At 39.8% G+C, this 22,593-nt stretch overlaps 1 protein-coding gene across 1 annotated transcript; it reads right to left on the reverse strand.

The window, feature by feature from the left end:
• Positions 1-572: 572 nt before the first annotated feature.
• LOC122359418 (sialoadhesin-like) lies at positions 573-21,990 on the reverse strand. Its single transcript, XM_043259711.1, is given in 13 exon segments — positions 573-730; positions 811-1,050; positions 1,214-1,495; positions 1,574-1,735; positions 1,809-1,952; positions 2,026-2,294; positions 3,230-3,497; positions 3,808-4,080; positions 11,123-11,340; positions 12,058-12,145; positions 18,938-19,100; positions 20,025-20,138; positions 21,871-21,990. Coding segments are annotated over 13 exon segments (2,499 nt in total).
• Positions 21,991-22,593: the final 603 nt, after the last annotated feature.

Genomic DNA, 22,593 nt, shown 5'->3' on the forward strand with positions numbered 1-22,593 from the left:
TGGTTAATGGGTGAAGACTGACCAGTCAGCAGTGTCTTGTATCCGGCGTTACTCTGGTTCTGGTCTGATGTTTGACTCACAGTAGAAGGAGACCGAGTTTTAACACCTGTTCAAATAAAACTTCAAATTCAAATAAAGCATCTCTGGATCCAGGAATAACTAACTTTAACTAACATTGAAAATTTTTCAATCCACAAAAAGCTCTTCAAAGCAGAAAAAGGTTTTTTAGATGTTAGTAAAATGTTGATCCGCCTGCCCATCCAGTCTTTATGGTTAATGATAAATAAACTCGGCTTGCTGTCTTTACAGGAGGTTTAAACCAGAGGCTCGGCTTGAGCTCCGGGTTCAACCCCACTATTGCAGTATTATCTAGATGGAGAACAAGACAAAAAGAGCAGGAGATCTGAGGTGCAATGAGAGCTGCTTATATAATCTAGTAATGATGATTGGTTGCTGTGAAAACCTTTTGAAGAAACCTTCTAAACTCAGTTGACATAACAGGTTTAGGAGACAAGGTTAAAAGAAGAAAACCATTTTAGCTGTTGTGGAGTAGAAGCTGTTTAGGAACAGAGTCAGCGTCTGCAAATGTATGATGTAAAATTAAAAAGACCTTTGTTGTTTCTGTAGCTCCAGAGCAGAACCAAGAAGACAACGATGAAGACTGCAGTCAGTCCTGCTGTTACTCCAATTATCATGGGTTTGAGATCCTCAGATACTGAGCCTGTAGAAGCAGAGACTTAGTTTAACATTTAGATTAGTGCTGTAAAGTGTCCAGAAATATTTCAATAGTTTATATTTCTCATATCTCACGTCTGACTGAGATCCAGCTCTTGGGTGACTCTCCTCTCTCTGGGTGTTTGCAGGAGTAGAAACCCTCGTGTGACTTTGAGACAGGAGAGATGATCATCTCTGTAGTTTGATTCTGGATGAGTGATCCATCTTTATAGAAATCAGCTCTGAGGTTTGATGGAGTGTATCGATATAAACAGTGTAGAGTCAGACTATCTCCTTCAGTCACAGGATGAACAGGACTCTCCAGAATCACTTCAGCTACAGAAACACAGCAGACATACACTGACTGTATAACTGTTGTTTATTTATTTATTGTTTTGTTTTTGTCCACTGATGATTAATGCACTTGTCTAATCATCCTGCTTCATGCAATAATTGTAAACACACCAGTGAAATGAATAAAACAGAAACACAGACTCACAGTGTACAGTGATATTAACAGGATGATGCTTCTCTCCAGATTCAGACTCACACCAGTACACTCCAGTGAGTGATGTATAGACGTAACTGATTGTACATGTAGATCCTGTGTGTGATCCTCGAGGTATTGATGAACAATCTTTCAGTCCCCAGAGGTCTGTGTATGTTCTCACTCTCCATACAGTAGAGTTACTCTGGTCTTCACAGCTCAGAGAGAGAGAGTCAGATCTGAAGTGTTGAGTTCTGCTGGGACTGACCCTCAGAGAGACTGGAGCAGAAACACCTGAGAACACAGTTACAGCTTTATACAAACTCTCTTTATTCAGTATGAACCAGTAGTTTAAGTTGTGCTTGACCTCACCGGTGACCCACAGCAGCTGTTTGTTGCTGTACTGTGTTTTATAAGATGATTTCTCTCTCTCTGCTCTGCACACATAAACTCCTGTGTGATCTACAGCAGCAGAACTGATCCTGTATCTTCCTCCTGCTCCTCTGCTGCTGTCTGAGAGCAGATGATAACCACCTGTAAAACCAGACAATATATTAAATGATATTCTGGACTGAATCTCTAATTCAGATGTTTCCACATGAAGCACATCATAACTTACCTGATGATTCAGTTAAAGTGAACCAGCTGAACGTCCAGCCTGTAGAGAAGTTGTGAACCTCACAGATCAGAGTCACTGGATCTCCTTCAGTCAACCACTTCTGTGGAGAAACACTTAAAACTGATTTGGGATCTGAAATAGAGAAATCTCTCATTAATAACATGTTAAACATGTGTTTGTGTGTTTATGAAGAGATGAATCTCACCTGATACTTTCAGAGTAACTTTATCACTCGTGTGTGACCGGCGTGATCCTCTGATCTCTGATCCTTCACAGGAGTATTCACCTGAGTCAGACTCAGTAACAGAACTGAATGTGTGTTCCTGTCCATCACTGAAAACTCTTCTTGAATTATCTTTATACCAGCTGTATCTCCAGCTAGTGACTCCTTCATCATATATGTCACATCTGAGAGTGACTGTTTCTCCTCTGAACACATGTTGATCAGGTTTAATGGTCACTTTGGGTTTTGGTCTTTCTGTACAATGACAACAAATAACAATGAATACAATGAATAGTTTTAATGCATGAATATCATCCAGTCACATTGCTGCCTGCATCACTCCACAAGCTCTTAACCAAATTTACTATTTTTTTTAAATCAGTGGATGACGTGGATGCACTCATGTCAAGTAAATGGATTTCTCTGCAAGGAGAAATAATGTTCCAAGATATTTCTCAGAGCGCCCCATCAGTGTCAATGATGTTTCCAGAGAGTTTTCCCACATGATCACGATAAGCAGCTCTTTAAATGGTTGGCGACCATTTCTCTCTTGAGGCCCTGTATTTGCTGTATTAACACATCATTTGATACTGAAAGATGGAGATGTCCCAGCTATAAAAGATCCGCGTCATGATTCATGACGATAAGTGACAGTGAGAAAATCGTAAATCGATGTATCTTTCTGAAATAAATATGATAAAACTAAAAAGACTTTTGTAGGTGTGAAGGCTTTATACTGAGTTCTTAAATATAAGATAAATATGAATATTAAATATAAGTTAATTTGAAGTTTTGCTTTCACACTTGAAATGGTTAACCCTGGGTTATACTAAACCCTGGATAAACAGAGTCCATTTACCTGTAATCACGTTTCACACTGCCCATACTAAACCAAGGGTTAAATGTTAATCCTGGGTATTTACAAACAAACACTGTACATTCCTAAACCCCAGGTTAACGTTCTTATTTTATATATATATATATATATATATATATATATATATATATATATATATATATATATATATATATATATAAAAGCAGTGTGTAAAACTCTTCTGTGTGTTATGTACCCTTAACTTGACACGTGTATTAAAATATAACACAGGTTCTTTTGTTTTTAACACATCTGTTATTGCACTTACTGAGTGTCTCATTAAATTATATGTTCATTATGTAAAAATACTTGCCGTATACTGTTACTGTTACAGCTTTACTGTAATCTGTGTAACATCTTCCTCTTCTTCGAGCTCTGCAGCTGTACTTTCCTCCATCAGAGACTTTCTCAGGTTTGATTGTTTTAGTTTGATCTTCAGTAGATTCAGGGTTTGAGTCTTTTCTCCAGAGAAACTCCCATCCATTCTGTGACTGAATCCCCTCACATCTCAGAGTAACTGAGTCTCCGGTGAACACTGGACTCTGAGGATCAGCTGTCAGAGTCAGTTTAGGAAGACCTGTCAATATAAAGTTAGTGGGATTATGAGTTCTTAAAGTTTTACAGCAGATCTCTGTAAGGTATTTGTCATATGATTGTCAGTCATCACTCAATGAATGTCTTTAACCTCATTAACGTTACCACTGCTTCAGTATTCATTGATGAAACAACTGATCAAACATAACTTATGATCCATTATATTTTTTCGATAAGAATATTATGATGATAATAATAAAAATATTTTGATTATCATGATTTTAGTTTTAAAAATGCTGTACAAAGTTTTATTAACACTATGTTATATATCTGTATGAAGAGATGAATCTCACCTGATACTTTCAGAGTAACTTTATCACTCGTGTGTGACCGGCGTGATCCTCTGATCTCTGATCCTTCACAGGAGTATTCACCTGAGTCAGACTCAGTAACAGAACTGAATGTGTGTTCCTGTCCATCACTGAAAACACTTCTTGAATTATCTTTATACCAGCTGTATCTCCATCTAGTGACTCCTTCATCATATATGTCACATCTGAGAGTGACTGTTTCTCCTCTGAACACATGTTGATCAGGTTTAATGATCACTTTGGGTTTTGGTCTTTCTGTACAATGACAACAAATAACAATTATTTTTGTCCCCAAACATTTGTATTAAGAGTGTACAGCTGTTAATGCACTTACTGAATGTCTCATTAAATTATACAGTGGGTACGGAAAGTATTCAAACCTCATTTAATTTTTCACTCTTTGTTATATTGTAGCCATTTGCTAAAATCATTTAAGCTAATTTTTTCCTCATTAATGTACACACAGCACCCCATATTGTCAGAAAAAAACACAGAATTATTGAAATTTTTGCAGATTTATTAAAAGAAAAACAGAAATATCTAATGGTCTTTTGCTGTGACACTCATATTTAACTCAGGTGCTGTCCCTTTCTTCTGATCATTCTTGAGATGGTTCTGCATCTTCATTTGAGTCCAGCTGTGTTTGATTATACTCATTGGACCTGATTAAAAAAAGCCACACAGCTGTCTATATAAGACCTTACAGCTCACAATGCGTGTCAGAGCATAAGAGAATCATGAGATCAAAGGAACTGCCTGAAGAACTCAGAGACAGAACTGCTTATTGAGCAGCTGACTAGTAACACTATCAGTGCAGATTTGAACTTTGACCCTGGCTAGTGCAGATGCGCTGTAAGCTTGTGCAGCACTGTTTGAAAGGGCTACACGCAAACTGTAGTAGAAAATGGTCTGCAGTCTATGCTTATAATGATTGTAATATTTACCTTCATCACTCCTCACTAATATACAACTATCATTTAATTAGCCATCATCTGTAAGTCTTTAACCCTGAATCTCAACAATGGTGACAATACACAAAAAGCATCATGTTGTAGTGCATTCTGGGTGCACAGAAACTCATCAATGACTCCCAGAATGCAATGCAACATAAATAAATTATGCACCTGAATTTTCTAAATGTTTTATTCTTATTACTTGATTTAATTATTGCTATTTTTGTGACTTTATAGTAGCTTCCGTTGTGATGTTCAAAGAGGTTTATCTGAATATTTTGTTAATTGTCACAATTGTTGAGATTCGTGAGCTGAAACAATGTTAAAATTCAACCTGTTTCAGATTTAAAATTATTAATTCAAAAAATAAACTGCTTCTGCATTCAACTGTGTCAAATCTAATAATTTTATTTATTAGGCAAGTGCAAATGAGACACAAATGTTCAAATACCAGCCTTCAGGTGCTACCTGCAATGCTCCAGGAATAACAGGAAAAATAATCCACAAACAATCCCAGACAGAAAAAAACATCCCAGTTTATAGAAAATAGGCATCACGTGATTCTCATGTTGATGGCCCAGATAGATTTTACAACCATGATACTGAACAGCACGTTTCATGGCCCAGTTTATAACTGGCCACACCGTGATGGGATCAGCCTATCACAGCAAGGAAATGTAGAAGCACCAGATTGCCACCTCCTCATCGTAAAGAAATACGGGTACCCTTCCTCTGTTCTGAGTCTGTGCCCACATGGGTGAGACAACAGCAGATCAATAGTTCTGAGTCTCAGACAACAGAAACACCTCCGTTCTGAGTCTGAGTACTGCAGTGAAAAAGACACTTGATTCTGAGTCTCCGGCCTGCCCAGTGAGACACTAAGAGAGCATCCAGCTAATCTAGATTAAAGACACATCTTTTTAACCTAACCTACAGATAACACACTAATACACTTTTATTATTCAAATCCGTTAAAGGATTGCTAGGCTGCATTAATTAAATCGGCTGGAACCGGAAAACACACAAGGTATTCATGACATCGTAAAAAGAATGCCATCCATGCTAAAATTAGTCTTGTTTCTTTCTTTTTCTGTTTCTCAGTTTGTATCCAGATTAGATGGCGGATCAGGACTCAGAGATTATGTTCATCAGAGACCAGAACACCTAGATGCGCCCCTTGGACAGATCACCAGATCCTGATACTGATTTCTAGGGGGGCAGTAAAGTGGGGGTGATTCACGTTGTTGTTCTCTTTGCAACCCTTTCATAATATCCCAGGAGGCGGAGCAAGAATGACAGACGGAGGAAGTATGGGTTCTGCAGTGAAATGTTCTATGTGACGGTAATCCTGCAGCTTTCAGAGGCATCGGCATTACTGTTCTTACTGCCTGGACTATAGGTTACTGTGTACTGTAAGCATGTAAAGAACAAGGACCAGCGGGCTTGACGTGGGGTTCAGTCATTTCTTGTGGTTCTTGTGGTTCTTGTGATTGGTAATGACTTGGAATGGGTGCACTGCACCTCCTAACCAGTGCTGCCATTCTTCAATGGCTGCCTTCATTGACAACCCACCTTATTCCCCACATTTTAATTGCAGTGGTTAGTTTCCTGGAAAAGAACATGGATGAAGATTGATAGGTTGACCGGATCTTTGTGATAGGACTGCTCCTATTGCGCAGTCTGAGGTATCGACTTCCACTACAAAAGGTAATTTGGGATCAGGGTGCTTAAGAACAGGGGGCAGACTTGAATTTCTCTTTCACGGCAAGGAACGCTTGGTTGGCCTCATTAGTCCATTTTAATTTGTCCGGTCTTCCTTTTAAAAGAGATGTTGGAGGGGATGCCACTGAGCTGTAATTGTGGATGAGCTGGCGGTGGAATTTAGCGAAGCCCAAGAATCTTTGGAACTGTTTGACTGTCGTGGGTTGAGGCCATTCGGTTCCAGCCTGAACGTTTTGTTGATCCATCCTGCCTCCATGGTGACTGATAAGGTATCCCAGGAAAGAGGTTTGACTCGCATAAAGTTTTTCAGCCTTGGAATGCAGTCTTCCATTCATCGCCCTCCCTAATCCTAATTAAATTGTAGCCGTTTCTTAAATCTAGTTTTGTGTAAATGGTGACTTCTTGCAGTTGTTCAAGTGCTGAGCGTACTAAGGGAAGCAAGTCACAAAACTTGATGGTAAAGTTATTCAAACCTCTGTAGTCTATGCAAGGTCTCAGTCCTCCAGCTTTCTTCTCGACAAAGAAGAATCCTGCGGCTGGTGATGTGAAGGGATGGATGAAACCCGAGTCGAGTGCCTTCTCAATGTATTCGTCCATGGCTTGACTTTCAGTTCTTGAGAGTGGGTAAACCTTTCTCTTAGGAGGCATGACATTGGGGAGTAAGTCGATGTGATGCCAAGAGAAGTGGTGGTCATGAACGAAAAGCCATGGAAATGACAGGATTATCTCATGCTTGGGTGAATCAACAATTTATAAGGTAATGGTTTCTTGATGGAATAGACCAACCTGGAGTGTAAGGGGTTTTGTCTTTGATTTTGATAGGTGGGGTGCATGGTTGAGTAGGGATGTTGAGCTTTGCAACAATGTGTTTACTAATGAGATTCAAGTTTGCTAGTACTCAGGCGATGGCTCCCTCTGCTGGCTGGGTGTTACAACTTGTTAAATGTCTTTGCAGAAAAGATGCCTGACAAACTTTGTCATGGGTGTAATATGTTTTATTTTCAGAAATAACAGGCTACAATGAAAATGCTTAAATACTATATTTATATCCAAAATTACGATTCCTTGGTGTAAAAAAAAAAGTCACAAAATATTAAATTTGAATTAACTGATAAAATCTGAAGAATTGCCCAGCTCTATCATCACTACATCCACATACAGCCCCCCCCAAAACACACATAACATACAATATACAATATAGATACAAATAACCATAACAAAAATATATTCAGTCATCATCACAAAATTGTAAATATTTGAAATTATTTCAATTTCTGAAATAACCCCTCTTCCTCTATTTTGTGGCTGTGTCACAGTACCATGAGCGCACAGACTGACCTGATACTTGCCCTGCTGGCATTTCAGCTGTGAATTATAGGCACATGCATACCATATTTTTGTTTACTGAACCAGACATGCCATATGAATTTAGCAGTTTTTTGCATGCCAAAATCAATAAAATATGCCAAATAGAAATTGTGCTGTGCATACTTTCATTAGAGGTTTGCACTATAACAAAAAAAATTGTTTAATTTGTTTAATTAATTTAGCACTGTAAAAAAAACCCTCTTTGCCTTTATCGTTATAGTTGGGGTGTGGCCTCTCCATTTTTATTATACTTTAATATTTAGAACGATTTTAGAACTATCTTTACCTTTTACATATATTGTAACAATGAGTTATGAAGGCTCCTTCCAGTGGCCATTGGAGAGAGCCACAGAGGCATATATATATATATATATATATATATATATATATATATATATATATATATATATATATATATATATATATATATATATACATATATATATATATATATATATATATATAACATGCACTACATACATCGTAGATAAAGTCCAGTAAGTCATCGTGCTGCAGGCTGCAGCGAGGACAGACCTAAATACAAAAATGAGGCAAAGCCTTAAAAGGCCTGATTATATTTAGCATTTTATTTAAGCTATAATAGTAAGACCAAGATAAATTAAAATAGAACACTAATTATAATGGCATATGTAAAACTTTGTCCAATAATTGTATAGCTGCGCATATTGTCTGATTTTATATTGCTTTGTTCCATACCTCGAAATGTAAAATAATTGCTGCAATGCAATTTTGTCTGATGTGTGAATTGTTTACTGGCCTATTTTCTAATCATACAGTAAATGCTTTAAAAATGACTTAACTCCATTCAGGTGCTTTTATGGTATAGCCATTACATCTGCAGACCCTACTACAAGAAAATTATGTAGTTTGTGTGAGATGCCTGAGATGAAATCATAGCATTCAAAGATGCTCACAGTAGTGCATTTACATTAAAATACTATGAAAGTACAGCAGTTAAATGAAAAATTAGTTTTGATATTTTCTATTATATATATATATAGTATTGTTGATTCATCACAACCATCCACTTTCTTTGAACTATCCACAGTCCTGTCTTCATGATTTTGGGTATAACTCATGTGTTGCTGGCTCTGGCAGTGTTTTTTGCTGCTGTGGTTCACTGCTGTTTAGCTGTTGGTGATCTGTCACACTGTGGCCTTGTGGTCATCATGAACAAAGCTCGACAGTTTCCATTCGCCCCTGGCCTCATTAAGCAGCAGAACCACGGGTGTTTTTTCATACATACATTATCACTATAGCAGCATGTGAACAACCCACAATATTTAGAAGTGGCGTGTCCTTACAGTTTGTCTTTGTTTTAAATACTGTATGATAAATAGTTTTTTTATTTCCATTCTGACACTGAACAGGTGATATAAATACTTCTCTGTGATCTCTGCTCATTGCTCTAGACTAGAGTTGCTTAAATGTAATGACTCATGTGCAAGAAACACATTTTATTATATATTTATGTGTGTGTGTGCATGAGTAAAATATATTTCAGTACCATCTTTTGTGCACCTACAATATAGTCATGGCCAGAATTGTTGGAACCACTGAAATCTTTCCAGAAAATCAAGTATTTCTCACAGAAAAGTATTGCATTAACACATGTTTTGCTACACACATTTATTCTCTTTGTGTATATTGACAATGTCACACAAAACTTCAAAAATGGGCCGGACAAAATTATTGGCACCCTTGACTTAATATTTGATTGCACACCCTTTGTAAAAAATAAACGAAATCAGTTGCTTCCTATAACCATCAATAAGGTTCTTACAAATCTCTCCTGGAATTTTGGACCACTCTTCCTTTGCAAACTGCTCTTGGTCTCTCATACTGGAAGGGCACCTTTTCCCACCAGCAATGTTAAGATCTCTCCACAGGTGTTCAATGGGATTTAGATCTGAACTTATTGCTTGCCACTTTCTCCAATGTTTTGTTGCTATCCAATTTCTGGCTGCTTTTTGAGGTATGGTTGGAGTCATTGTGTTGCTGGAAGATCTCGGACTCAAAACCAGCTTTCTGACACTGGACCCTACATTGTGACCCAAAATCCTTTGGTAATCCTCAGATTTCATGATGCCCTGCACACAGTCAAGTCACCCAGTGCCAGAGGCAACAAAACCACCCCAAAACATCTTTAAACCCCCGCCATATTTGACTCTAGGTACTGTGTTCTTGTCTTTGTAGGCCTCATTCCGTTTTCGGTAAACAGTAGAATGATGTGCTTTTACCAATAAGCCCTATCTTGGTCTTATCTGTCCACAAGATGTTTTCCCAGAGGGATTTTGGCTTACAATGCAAAGACTAAGTCAACTTCTCTCTTTTTTATCTGCTTTCAGGTGTGATTTTTATATTGCCCACACCTTTTACTTACTCCAGGTGAGTTTAGTCTCATTTATCCACAATTTTAAAAGGGTGCCAATAATTTTTTCCAACCCATTTTTGAAGATTTGTGTGACATTATGTCATATTAGCTTATGTTCCAATATGTTAACATGTTGTGTATAGTACAACATGTTAATGCAATACTTTTCTGTGAGAAATACTTGATTTTCTGGAAAAAATGTAGAGGTGCCAACAATTTTGGCCATGACTGTATTTTATAAAGTGTGTTACTGAATATGAAAACATATATTATGATATTTAAGTAAACACACTGTCACTAATTTGTCAGTATATGAATAGCAGCAAATTCTTATGTACTATTAAATATGTTGTAGTCCATTAGCACAATATAGTATTCTGGAGATTTAATAAATCATTTCATATATTGATAATTCAGATCTATAAGGAACTATATTTTCTTTGCATAGGGGAACATTCAGGTGCAAAACCACCCTAGATTGGTTTCAAACCCACCACATTTAAGTTCACAGAAAAGAGCTTGACCTTCATCAACAGACGCTTACAAAAGTATCCAAAATGGCAAAGAGGTCACCAATGGAAAATATAATATTATAAATAGAAACAAAAGCTGTTGACAATATATTGTTCAGTGTCTGATAATCAAGTCTTCAGAAACTTCATCAACATCTTCATTTCGAGATCAATACAAGAATCCTATTTTTAGTCAAAGATTCAAAGGGCAACACAAGTTTGTACACTTTTTTTTACCCACTAAAGAAACACTTAAGAAAACTTCTCTAGAAGCTGAAATTGAGAAATCACTTATTAATAACATATGAAATGTGTGTTTGTGTGTATGAACAGATGATCAGACTCACCTGATACTGTCAGAGTAACTTCATCACTGCGGAGAGACCCATTCGATCCTTTAAATCCATCACAGGAGTATTCACCTGAGTCAGACTCAGTAACAGAACTGATTGTGAGTTCCTGTCCATCACTGAAAACTCTGCCTAAACCTTCTTTATACCAGAAGTATCTCCAGCTAGTGACTCCTTCATCATATATGTCACATCTGAGAGTGACTGTTTCTCCTCTGAACACATGTTGATCAGGTTTAATGATCACTTTGGGTTTCAGTCTTTCTGTACAATGATAATTCACAAAGAAAATAATAGGTTAGACTGTATTTTTCTTTAGTTGTTATACTCCATTATTAATTGTCCTATGAAACATGTTCACTATAAGAAAAGAAAAAGAAAAAAGAGTGCAAATGCATGGTGGCACCGGGAGCCAAACATTTAAAATGAATATAATGGTTAAAGCAGAATTATGTAAATTCACGGACATCCAGAATCTGCATACGAACCTCAACTTTAATCTAGTAGTATTTCAACTTTAATCTTTAATCGACTTTAAGACTTTTTTCTCTTAATGTTTTGAGTTTATTCTCAAAATATTACTTTCATCTTGTAATGTTTTATTATTTTTTTTTAAGGTGGCAGAAAAACACTTATACAAAAGAGCATAAGCATACAAAAATTAAAAATATGTTTTAGATAAGTTTTGATTCGCACTATTTTTTTCTTTCATATTTTTAAATAATTTTTTAATTGATTTATTTTTTGCAGAGTTTTTTTTTTACAGCTAGTTTGTAACAGTGAAGAATACAATTCATTCACCTTCAGTTTGTCCAGAGTAGATATTTGAAATCAGCACTAAAAACACAAAAGAAAAGCATTGAGCTGATACCGTGTACATTACATTAGACATTATCATCCACTGCAATACATGCACAGAAAGCAATACTCACAGAACACAAGAGGAAGTTGACTGAGCTCCATACTGACTGAATGATGACAGACGGTTAAACACAGACTGTGTTAAAGTCTCAAGACTTCCTGAAACACACAGTCAGATCCAACATAGTGACACATTAAACACAATGTCTGATGCGTTAGAAGTGTAAGAAGTGAAATTATATTCATATAAAATAAATCTTTAAGCAATTTATGTGATGTATTTAATTGTGAAAATTGGTATGATACAACTTTACCTACCCAACAATAAATCGTTGTATTTGGAGTGATGTTATGTATAAATGAATAGGCAATCGTTATCTGTGATCAGTTCTTAATTACGGATTTTGCCTAAAAGTAACGACCACTTGAAATTGGAAACGAGATCAAAATTGAAACTAAATGCTGATAAATCCAAATGTGCATTAAACCTTGGACCAGGCTTCTAGATTCTGTTCTTTGGCAAGGGGTGGACCTTACAATAGCATGCATGCATGTGCTGTAGAACTAAAATAAAGATTACTGCTGCTTAAACAACCGCACAGTTGCTACTTTTAATATAGCAGCAGAACATCAGTGTCTGTGGTTCATCAGGCACAAAACTACATTCAACTAACACAACTCTTGTGCAAAAACACATTAATACAGTTCAGTTAAATATTTACTCTCCTTATCAGTTCATGACTTTGCATAACTGTTTTTTTTTTTGTGGCGCTTCACTAATATTACAGTAAAATTACTTTTTTGTTTGGTTACGTTTCTTTACAGTAAATTGCTGTTTTTTCATTGAATTAATAGGAATTTACTGTCAGCAGGGTTTACGCTAAGTAACTGTTTTTCTACAGGTTGTTAATTAAAATTTATTGCTGTCAGATAAAATTTTATGCTGTTTTTTTTATCTTCATCCCTTTAAACCTCAGTTATGTGCATAATACAGAGTGTTAAAGTAACACTGAATCAGTGAAGTCAATATAAGATAATTCTGTGAATGAATGAGCGTTAATGAAGTGACGATTGAGCATTTTAAAAAAACAGAACAAAATTACAACTCAAATAAAGAAGACATTAAATCGATCAAGAATTCCTAAATCGCCATTACCAACTTCAAACATTGCTAACCAGACCAATGCTGTTTCCGTCAGACATGAGTTTAGCTCCAATTCTAATTAAACACACCTAAAGCAGCGAATCAAGCTCTCACTAGGCCTGTTAGAAACGTCTGTGCTGTTGTTGAGGCAAGTTGGAGCTAAAACTCTGCAGGACCGAGTTTGGACAGCCCTCATTTAGATGTAGCTTGCAGTGCTACAAATATAGTTGTCAGCAAACCTTTATCCTGTGACAAAAATGAGACGAGAAGCAACGTAAATGCTGTTCATGTGATGATGACAGTAGTTAAATGTATAATGGAATATTGTTGATGAATGAAAATGAGACTAAATGTGGTTTACGAAACAAAAACTAGCTAAAATGTCTCTTCGTTTTGCTGACCAAAGAAAGACAAAATAAAATCTTCTAACGCTAATTAGTTATTTCCTGTTTAGTCGCATTTGTATTATTATTTACAGTATTTCTGTTTCCTGTGTCTCAGTTTAAGAGCTGCATCAGATGAGCAGACACTTCCTCAAGACTCACTCGCGGCATTATTTAGAAGATGACAACAAAGTCTGACACAGAGATAGGGACCCTTTGGGGAGAGCTGAGGTTCGTCTTTGGGAGAAAAAGAAAAAACAACATTTGGAAGTTGAACTTTCAACTTTCATGAATGTGTTGAGGAAAAAGATGGGGAGACATGCAGCCAGGAAAACACACCACAAACCTTAAGAAACATCTCAAGGCATTCCATGATGAAACTGAGGTAAGTCAAGGCATTAACGTAACATTTCTTTCTATTTTAGAAAGCTCGTTCCAACTCATCAAGTTGTGGTTAATGTGTCTCATTTTAATGTAGCTTTAAATGTTAACCACTGGAGCTGAAAGCGACTGAGAAAACCGCGTATAACTAGCGTGTGTGTGTGTGTGTTTGTGGGTTCTTAGTTCCTACCGGACTGACTGGCTCCATGTGCACTAAGCATCCCTTGTTGGCCAAATATCGTAGCTAGTATTGTCATTCATATAGCAATCACACTGAACTGAATTTGACATCAACAACATGACTTTGAATACTTTATTCTAGAGCAATACATGCATTTACACAAATGGTATTGGCATTAACATACCTGCTTAGACCATTTCTATTTTGGTTATATAGATTTTTTTTAACGGACAGTCAAGTCAATTTTTACTATGGTAAAAATCTTAGCAAAATTTTGCACAATTCATGTGCATGAATATTACATTTTAGCATTTTATATTTTCACTTTACATTTAACATTTTATCTGGCTTTCATAGCATAGTGTTTGTTTGTTTAGAATTTTTTTCATGCTATTTTTCTCATTTTTAATGGGAAACTGTAAGCATTTTATTTGATTAATAATACTTCATTATAATTTGTTGAATTGCTTGTAATATTTAGAAACAATTAAGTAAATTGACCAAATTCAGTCCAGAAGATGTGTACTAGCGCCCCCTATCATATAACAATGAAAACACAGATTCTAGGAGCACAAAATGCACTTTTAACATACTATTTAAAAATGTATGTCTTTCTTCAGGTTCTATAAGTCACAGATGGAATGAGGAGGTCAGCTTTCCAGCAAAGAGGGAACAACACACGAATGAGGCAATGGAGTCAGATAACTCAAGGGGGTGTGAACTGAAGAGAGATGATGATAAATATTGAGAACTGCTGGAGTGCGAGCACACTTTTCTGTGTGAATGAACTCAGCAGCTGATGTTTGTATTATATGCATCTGTCAAATAAATAATTTGAAATATAGATTTATGTCTCCTTTTCGATAAAAGAATATGCATGGAGCGCAGAAAATAATTAGTCCAACAAATTGGTGACCCCGATGTGATCGTTTGAGGAGATTAGAAGGAATTGGAAGTTTCATTATCCAGACACGGAACTCAGATTACCACGTTTGGGTTGGAGTCACTCCAGTGAGAGTCCGGTAAATTATCACGTTTGGGTTGAAGTCCCTCCACTGAGAGTCCGGTAAATTACCATAATTTGGGTGCACCCTCTAGTCGTCGAGCTAGTAAATTTTTGAGTGAAAGGTTCAACAATTGAAATGAATTGTGGAATATAATACGATCGTTGTAAGATATTTCCCTGCTTGTGTATGTCAATGCATTAAATCCAGTTGTTAATGTTTATTTTAAGTCATATGAAGCATTATTGTTGATACATTGTTTTATTAAAAGTAAGTGGAAGTGTTTAATGTTGCATTATTGTGCTTACAACTGTATAAGAGATAATCGCTAAATAGAAGAACTGTGTAGAATATTTAATTAAGCAAAGAAAGATTGTAGAGAGGAAGATTGTAAAATGGTAGAGTTTGAGAAAGAATGTGATGAGTATGGATGTCCCCCTGTATCGACGCAATGGCTGAATGTAGTAGATATGGAAATAGCACAGACACCACCAAAAGATAAAGAGGGTAGAGAGAAGGAATTAGATGAACAATGGGAAACTATGGTAGTAGCATTTGGACCAGATATTGGACAGAAAACGGTCCCTTTAGGACCGAGAATCAGAGAATTACTCTTGTGAGGGACAATCTGCAGTTGAGAGAAGTGAGGACTACAGGCAGAAAAGATTTCAGGTAGCAGTTAAGGAAGATAAGGGACTACTGAGAGATGCTTATGAGGTAAACATTATAGGGACTATGGACATCATAGAAGGTAAGAAACGTCTCGGTTACGTATGTAACCCTCGTTCCCTGAAGAAGGGAATGGAGACGTCACGTCGGATAATCGACGATTTGGGATCTCGCTTCGAGAGACCAATCTACTTCGAGTGTATCTAAACGAGCCAATTGAAGATTGGCATGCGCTAATCGCATCCAGCTGCCGCTGATCACAGCGCGGGTATAAATAATCAGCGGGTGCAGCGCATATTCAGCTTTTCGCTGAGGAGCCGAGCTAGTGACCCGGCCCCTTCAGCAGAGGTGCAGCACCGTGGCGACGGGACGTGACGTCTCCGTTCCCTTCTTCAGGGAACGAGGGTTACATACGTAACCGAGACGTTCCCTTTCAGTCGGTCACTCCGAGTCACGTCGGATGACGGACGAATTGGGACCCCTACCAAAACGCCATGGACGCTGCCTCTTCCAGTGTCCTGTGGGAGCCCACAAGCCCCCTCAGTCTATCGGCGTAGGCCGGGGCTCAACCACAAGAAGCCAGCTACTTTTGTAAACCCTACCCATTCGTAAGACTGGAACACTGGGAGACGTCCCACGTTCTAGTGAACAGGGACGTGCGGAAGTCCAGCCTTCCCGTAGGAGGTCTCGGAACGAATACGCATATGGACAGTATTTCAGTTTGCATATGGAAAATTGGAGGTGATTGAACCCTCTTAGACGGGCAGATGGTCTGACAGGGAAACACAGGGCTCTAAGGCTATGCCGTGGAAATACACACATAAAGTCCTCTTGGGGTACTTTACATGGCTCCCAGCCCTCACCGGTTCTCACGGATTCATCGAGAGGGCCTGGCGCCGGATGCTCCGCAACATCTGGCTGCCGAGGGGAATGGAGGAGCTTGACAGAGTCTACTGTATGGACGCTCTGGAGCGGTTAACAAGCCGACCTGAACCGGGACTCTCAGTGCTTCTACCCGTGAGGTGAGAACACAGGAGGATATCGGTTCCACACGTAGGCTATAAAATCTAGTGATCGTGTTAGGGGTCGCCCAGCTCGCAGCTCTACATATCTGTCCGCGAGGCGCCACGAGCCACTGCCCAGGACGATGCAACACTTGCTGAGTGTGCCCGCAACCTGATGGGGGCAGGGCATACCCTGTGCTTGGTAGGCCAGGGTAATGGCGTCCACTATCCAGTGAGCCATCCTCTGCTTGGAGACGCCACTCCCCTTCTGCCGGCCTCCGTGACAAACAAGAGCTGGACTGAGGTCCTGAAGCTTTGTGTCCGGTCAACGTAGCATCTTAGTGCTCGGACGGGACAAGCAACGTCAGGGCTGGGTCTGCCTCCTCCAGGGGCAGCGCTTGAAGGTTCACCACCTGGTCTCTGAAGGGGGTAGTGGGAACCTTGGGCACGTGGCCTCAGTGTTACCTGGGAATCCGCGAGCCCAAACTGTAGGCACGAATCGTTGACCGAAAAAGCCTGCAGGGCCCCTACCCTCTTGATGGAGGCCAATGCGAGCAGGAGCAACGTCTTCATAGATAAAGAACTTTAGCCCAACTGCTGGCAAAGGTTCAAACGGAGCCTACTGCAGTGCTGTCAGCACTACAGACAGGTCCCAAGAGGGGATTCAACCTCCTGGCTTCCCTCAGGAACCTGATAATCAGGCCATGCTTACCCACAGACCTCCCATCTATGGGGTCATGATTTGCAGCGATTGCAGCCACGTAGACTTTAAGGGTGTAGGGAGACAGCCTTCGCTCCAACCCTTGCTGCAAGAAGATAAGCACGACAGATAGGGCAATTCCGGGGGTCTTCACCCTGAGAAGAACACCACTCGATGAACAGGCTCTACTTCAAGGCATAGGCCTGTCTCGTGGACGGCGCTCTAGCCGAAGAAATGGTGTCAACTATCCCTTGAGGTAGGTCACCTAGAGCCTCCGCGTCCCATCCAGGGAAGAGACATGGAGTTTCCAGAGGTCTGGACGCGGGTGCCAAGGGGTGCCCCGTCTCTGAGTCAGAAGATCCTTCCTCAGAGGAAACGGCCAAGGAGGGGCTGTCGTGAGGAGCACAAGTTCTGGGAACCAAGTCTTCACCAGTAGGGTGCTACTAGCAAGACCTGCTCCTTGTCCTCCCTGACCTTGCACATTGTCTGTGCAAGAAGGCTCACTGGGGAAATATATACTTGCAAGGCCCCACGGCCAGCTGTGTGCCAGTGGGCAATGGGAAGTCTCTGGAGAGGCAAACAGGTCTACCTGAGCGGCTTGGAAACATTCCCAAATCAGCTGAACCGCCCGGGGATGGAGTCTCCATTGTTATGACTGGCTCAGGGCCATAACAAGGAGGGGAGACAAGAACGGGTAAAGGTGCTAAATAAAGATTTATTGACAGAAATGAATATTAAGTTAAACACAAAAGAAGTTGTGGAGTGTGAGTGTCTGTAAATCAGTGGTGTGGGTGGTGTTGTGTGGGTGTAGGATAGGTGAATGGTGCGTCATGAGTGTGGTGTGTAAAACAAAAGACAAACTCAAATGTGCATGATGAATCGGGAGAGAGGCAGGCGGGGACGCTGTCACGGCCTCTGATGTGTCTTATGTCCAGTGTATAACCCTGGAGGTGGAGAGCCCAGCTTTTTGACGTGTCTAAATAAGACAAAGACTTCTCCAAATTCTGCAGTGACTCCCCATTTCTTAGATGACCAGTCGTTACAGCCTCCTCAGGATCTGGCGGTTCACCCCCTAGCTCTGCCACAACTGAGGAAGAGACAGACAGACCCTGAGGCTGAACACTAGGCACCTGAATTTTCTCTTTCTCTCCAGAGTCATATAAGGTTAATAAGGTTTTAGCAAATTTAGCAAATTTACATGGCATAATTGAGTTTTAGATCTACGTTCTGGAGTGGAAATTAAATAATTTAGATCTGAAAGCTTTTTTACCACCGAATATGGACCTGAAAATTTAGCTTGAAATGGTGACGTTACTAGTGGCAACAGGGCTAACACCTGATCACCAGGAAAAAACTCTCTGCAAACAGTGCGTCTATCATAAAGCTTTTTCATTTTTCCCTGTACAGCTTCCAACTTCTCTTTAGCTAATTCCTGAGCAACATACAACTTGTACCTAAAACCATTTACAAAGTCAATAAGGTTACTTGGCGGATCTGACTCTGTCCAGCCGTCCTTCAACAGTGCTAGGGGGCCCCGAACCTTATGACCAAAAACAAGGTCATTTGGGCTAAAGTCTGTACTCTCCTGGACCACCTCACGAGCAGACAACAGCATCCAGGGCAGTGCTTCCTCCCAGTCCCCTTGCATCTGGACACAAAAAGATCGCAACATTGATTTAAGAGTCTGATGGAACCTTTCCAAAGCACCCTGACTCTGTGCATGATAAGCAGATTAAAGATTATGTTTTATCTTAAGCTGTTTCAAAACTTGTGCAAACAGCTTTGAACAAAAATTTGAGCCCTGATCAGTCTGAATGATACGTGGAAGACCAAAAATTGAGATGAATTGACTCAAAGCACGAACTACGTTTTTAGTTGTAATACTTCGCAGTGGAAATGCCGCCGGATACCGAGTGTTCTGACACATTACTGTTAACAAGTACATAACACCAGATTTAGCTGGTGGCAACGGGCCCACACAATCTACAATTAAGTGTTCAAAAGGCTGTCCAATAGCAGGTATGGGACTCAATTGCACAGGGTGTAGTACTTGATTAGGTTTACTAGTTAACTGACATGTGTGACAAGACACATCCTTTTTCAAACGAGGCCAAAAGAAATACCTCATCACTCGATCATAGGTTTTCCGTATACCAAGATGCCCACACTGGTCGTGAGAAATCTGTAATACAGTGTCACGAAACTTTAAAGGCACAACAACCTGATAAATAGGATCACAAATGAAATTTTCAAACTGAGGAGACCATTTCCTGGTCAACACATTATTCTGAACAAAATAACATTGAGGACGATCTGTAACCTCAGTATTAGGACAAACCATATCAAAAAACTCCTTTAATGTGTTGTCAGCTCTCTGTTCCTGAGCCAGCTCACTATGTAAAACAGACCAAGGAAGAACAGGCGCTGAAAAATCCATCCTAGTGGGAGAAATAATTTCCTCACTTTTAGCTTTCACTTTAGTAGACCTTGTCACTACACAAGCACTAAATACATCAGGAAAATCTGCTTTACTCTTATCTGGAACACTGCTTATGACAGGCTCTAATGTCACCTGGGCAGGAGGAGGAACATCAGCCCAAACTCTACTACCTGCAATGTCATTTCCCAGGATCATAGAGACACCATCCACTGGCAAAGCAGGACGCACACCTACCCAAACTTCACCCTGAAAAAAATTACAATGGAGTATCATCTTATGTTGTGGAAGATTTACTACATTAAGGCCCATTCCCACAATAGGAATGGTGGAGCCAGTAAATGATTTTTCTGAAAAATGAAGTGCTGAGGCAACTATGAATGAATTAACTGCCCCGGTATCACGCAAAATCTTAATACGCGCACGCTCATTATCCCCGGGCAGAGAGACATTTCCCTCTGTAATGAACGGCAAAAAAGATTTTAGATCGAACTCTACCTCGGGCACAATAGAAGCTACCACAGATGCAGTACACATTGCTGGTTTACGACTAGGGGAAGTTTGTTTAGGACAAGACTTCATTCGATAACAGTCATTTTTCCAGTGTCCATGCTTGTGACAATAATTACAAATTTTCTCTGACTCACGCATCAGCCTTCCACCTTTAACCTCTGAATCAGCCCACTCTCTATTCATTTGAACCGGACTATTAGCACGCGCACCAAAATTTGAACCATTACTCATGGAATGCGTTAGATAAAAATCATCCGCAAGTGCAGCAGCCTCCGCCACCGTCTTAACTCCACGCTCTCCAATGTACACCGAAATATTCTCAGAAATTGAATTTTTAAACTGCTCCAACAAAATGAGCTCTTTCAAATCCTCCAGTGTCTTAACACCTGCTGAAGAACACCAGCTTTCAAAGTGCGTTACTAAATCACGCATAAATTCCAAATGTGAGCGATCCCCACGTCTCCAACTCCGGAAACGCTGCCTATACGCCTCAGGAACAAGCTCAAAAACTTTAAGAACAGCAGATTTAACTTCCGAATACTTAGCACTGTCGACACTACTCAAAGAGGAAAACGCCTGTTGCGCCTTACCAGTCAACACGCACTGGAGCATTAACACGCGCGTCTGTTCAGACCAACTACGCGTTTCCGCCAAACGCTCAAACAACGGAAAAAAAGTCTCTGGGTCTCTCTCGTTAAACCTAGGAACCAGTTTTAAATCACTAAGTTCATCTCTAGCTCCATGGGAAACACGCTCATCAAAGTTAACTCTCCCTTGTCTCATTAACTCAAGTTTTTGTCTCTCCACATCTAATTTTGCAAACTCCAAATCTTGCTTACTCCTCTCACTTTCTTGCTCCGCCTTTAACCTTAACAAAAGCAACTCCCTCTGTTGCTCAAAAGACAAACCTGTAGTACTCTGTGCAAAAAACACTTCACCTGGCTGCCCAACAGATTTCAAAACTCCCTTTTCCACCAACTTTTCCCTTAAAGTAAGTCTAACAACGTCTTTAACTTTTTTTGTATCTCCAATATCAAGTTTATAAAACTCAGCAAGCTCAATCAACTGCTTCTTAGTACATAGATTTAAACCACTTTCACATGGCGACTCAATGAAATCTTGTACAACCTCATCCATGGCTAAACAAATCCTACGCTTAAGTGATACCTTGGGTAATGTACACCACACAAAGAACGAGATATCCCGCTAACTACCTACCCAAAAAAACTTAAAAACTCACCCCTAGTCTTTGGGAAGCGTGGCGATGGGTTCTTATGCGCAAGCTGATTGTTCCACGTAACCACAGCGCGCTCCCGAGCCGGGACAGGGAAAAAGGGAAGCTACGACCCGCTCTTAACTTCCACACTAAATAGTTACGCAGCACAACCCCTGTTGGGAAGCGCCGCTAAACCTACAAGGGATTCTCAATCTTTAAACTCTCAGTGAACATTACAAGTTATACACTTACCTTTCCGTCCTGAACACAGCTACCACTGACAAACACCATGGCTAAATCTCCGCTCCGCACTAAACACACCACTTTAGACAAGTCTCCCCTTGAGCGCAACCAAATCCATATAAGGACCATGACAACACGGAATCTTTCCCGAATTATATGCCAATCAAGCGCACAGACAGCTCATTCACAAAAGGCAAACAAACAGGAGCTGAAAACGACGCGACCAAACGGTCAATCCAAACTAGTTAAACAAAAAAACGACAAATTTAACTCATTTACTCAACTAAAGCAACGCGGATTCATTTGAAAAGGACGAGCCCCCAATTTGTTATGACTGGCTCAGGGCCATAACAAGGAGGGGAGACAAGAACGGGTAAAGGTGCTAAATAAAGATTTATTGACAGAAATGAATATTAAGTTAAACACAAAAGAAGTTGTGGAGTGTGAGTGTCTGTAAATCAGTGGTGTGGGTGGTGTTGTGTGGGTGTAGGACAGGTGAATGGTGCGTCATGAGTGTGGTGCGTAAAACAAAAGACAAACTCAAATGTGCATGATGAATCGGGAGAGAGGCAGGCGGGGACGGGCGCGGTAAAGGAGCCGAGCCGGGCCGGTGCAGAGCAGCGCAAACCAAAGCGCGGGGAGAGAGAGAGCGAGAGGAGGTTTTCCACTCCACTTATATACAGAGTGATGTAGGTGGAGCAGTAGATTAGTGCAGGCCAGCAGGTGCAGGAC

This window comes from Puntigrus tetrazona, chromosome 15, assembly GCF_018831695.1.
Source record: "Puntigrus tetrazona isolate hp1 chromosome 15, ASM1883169v1, whole genome shotgun sequence".
Taxonomy (NCBI): Eukaryota; Metazoa; Chordata; class Actinopteri; order Cypriniformes; family Cyprinidae; genus Puntigrus; species Puntigrus tetrazona.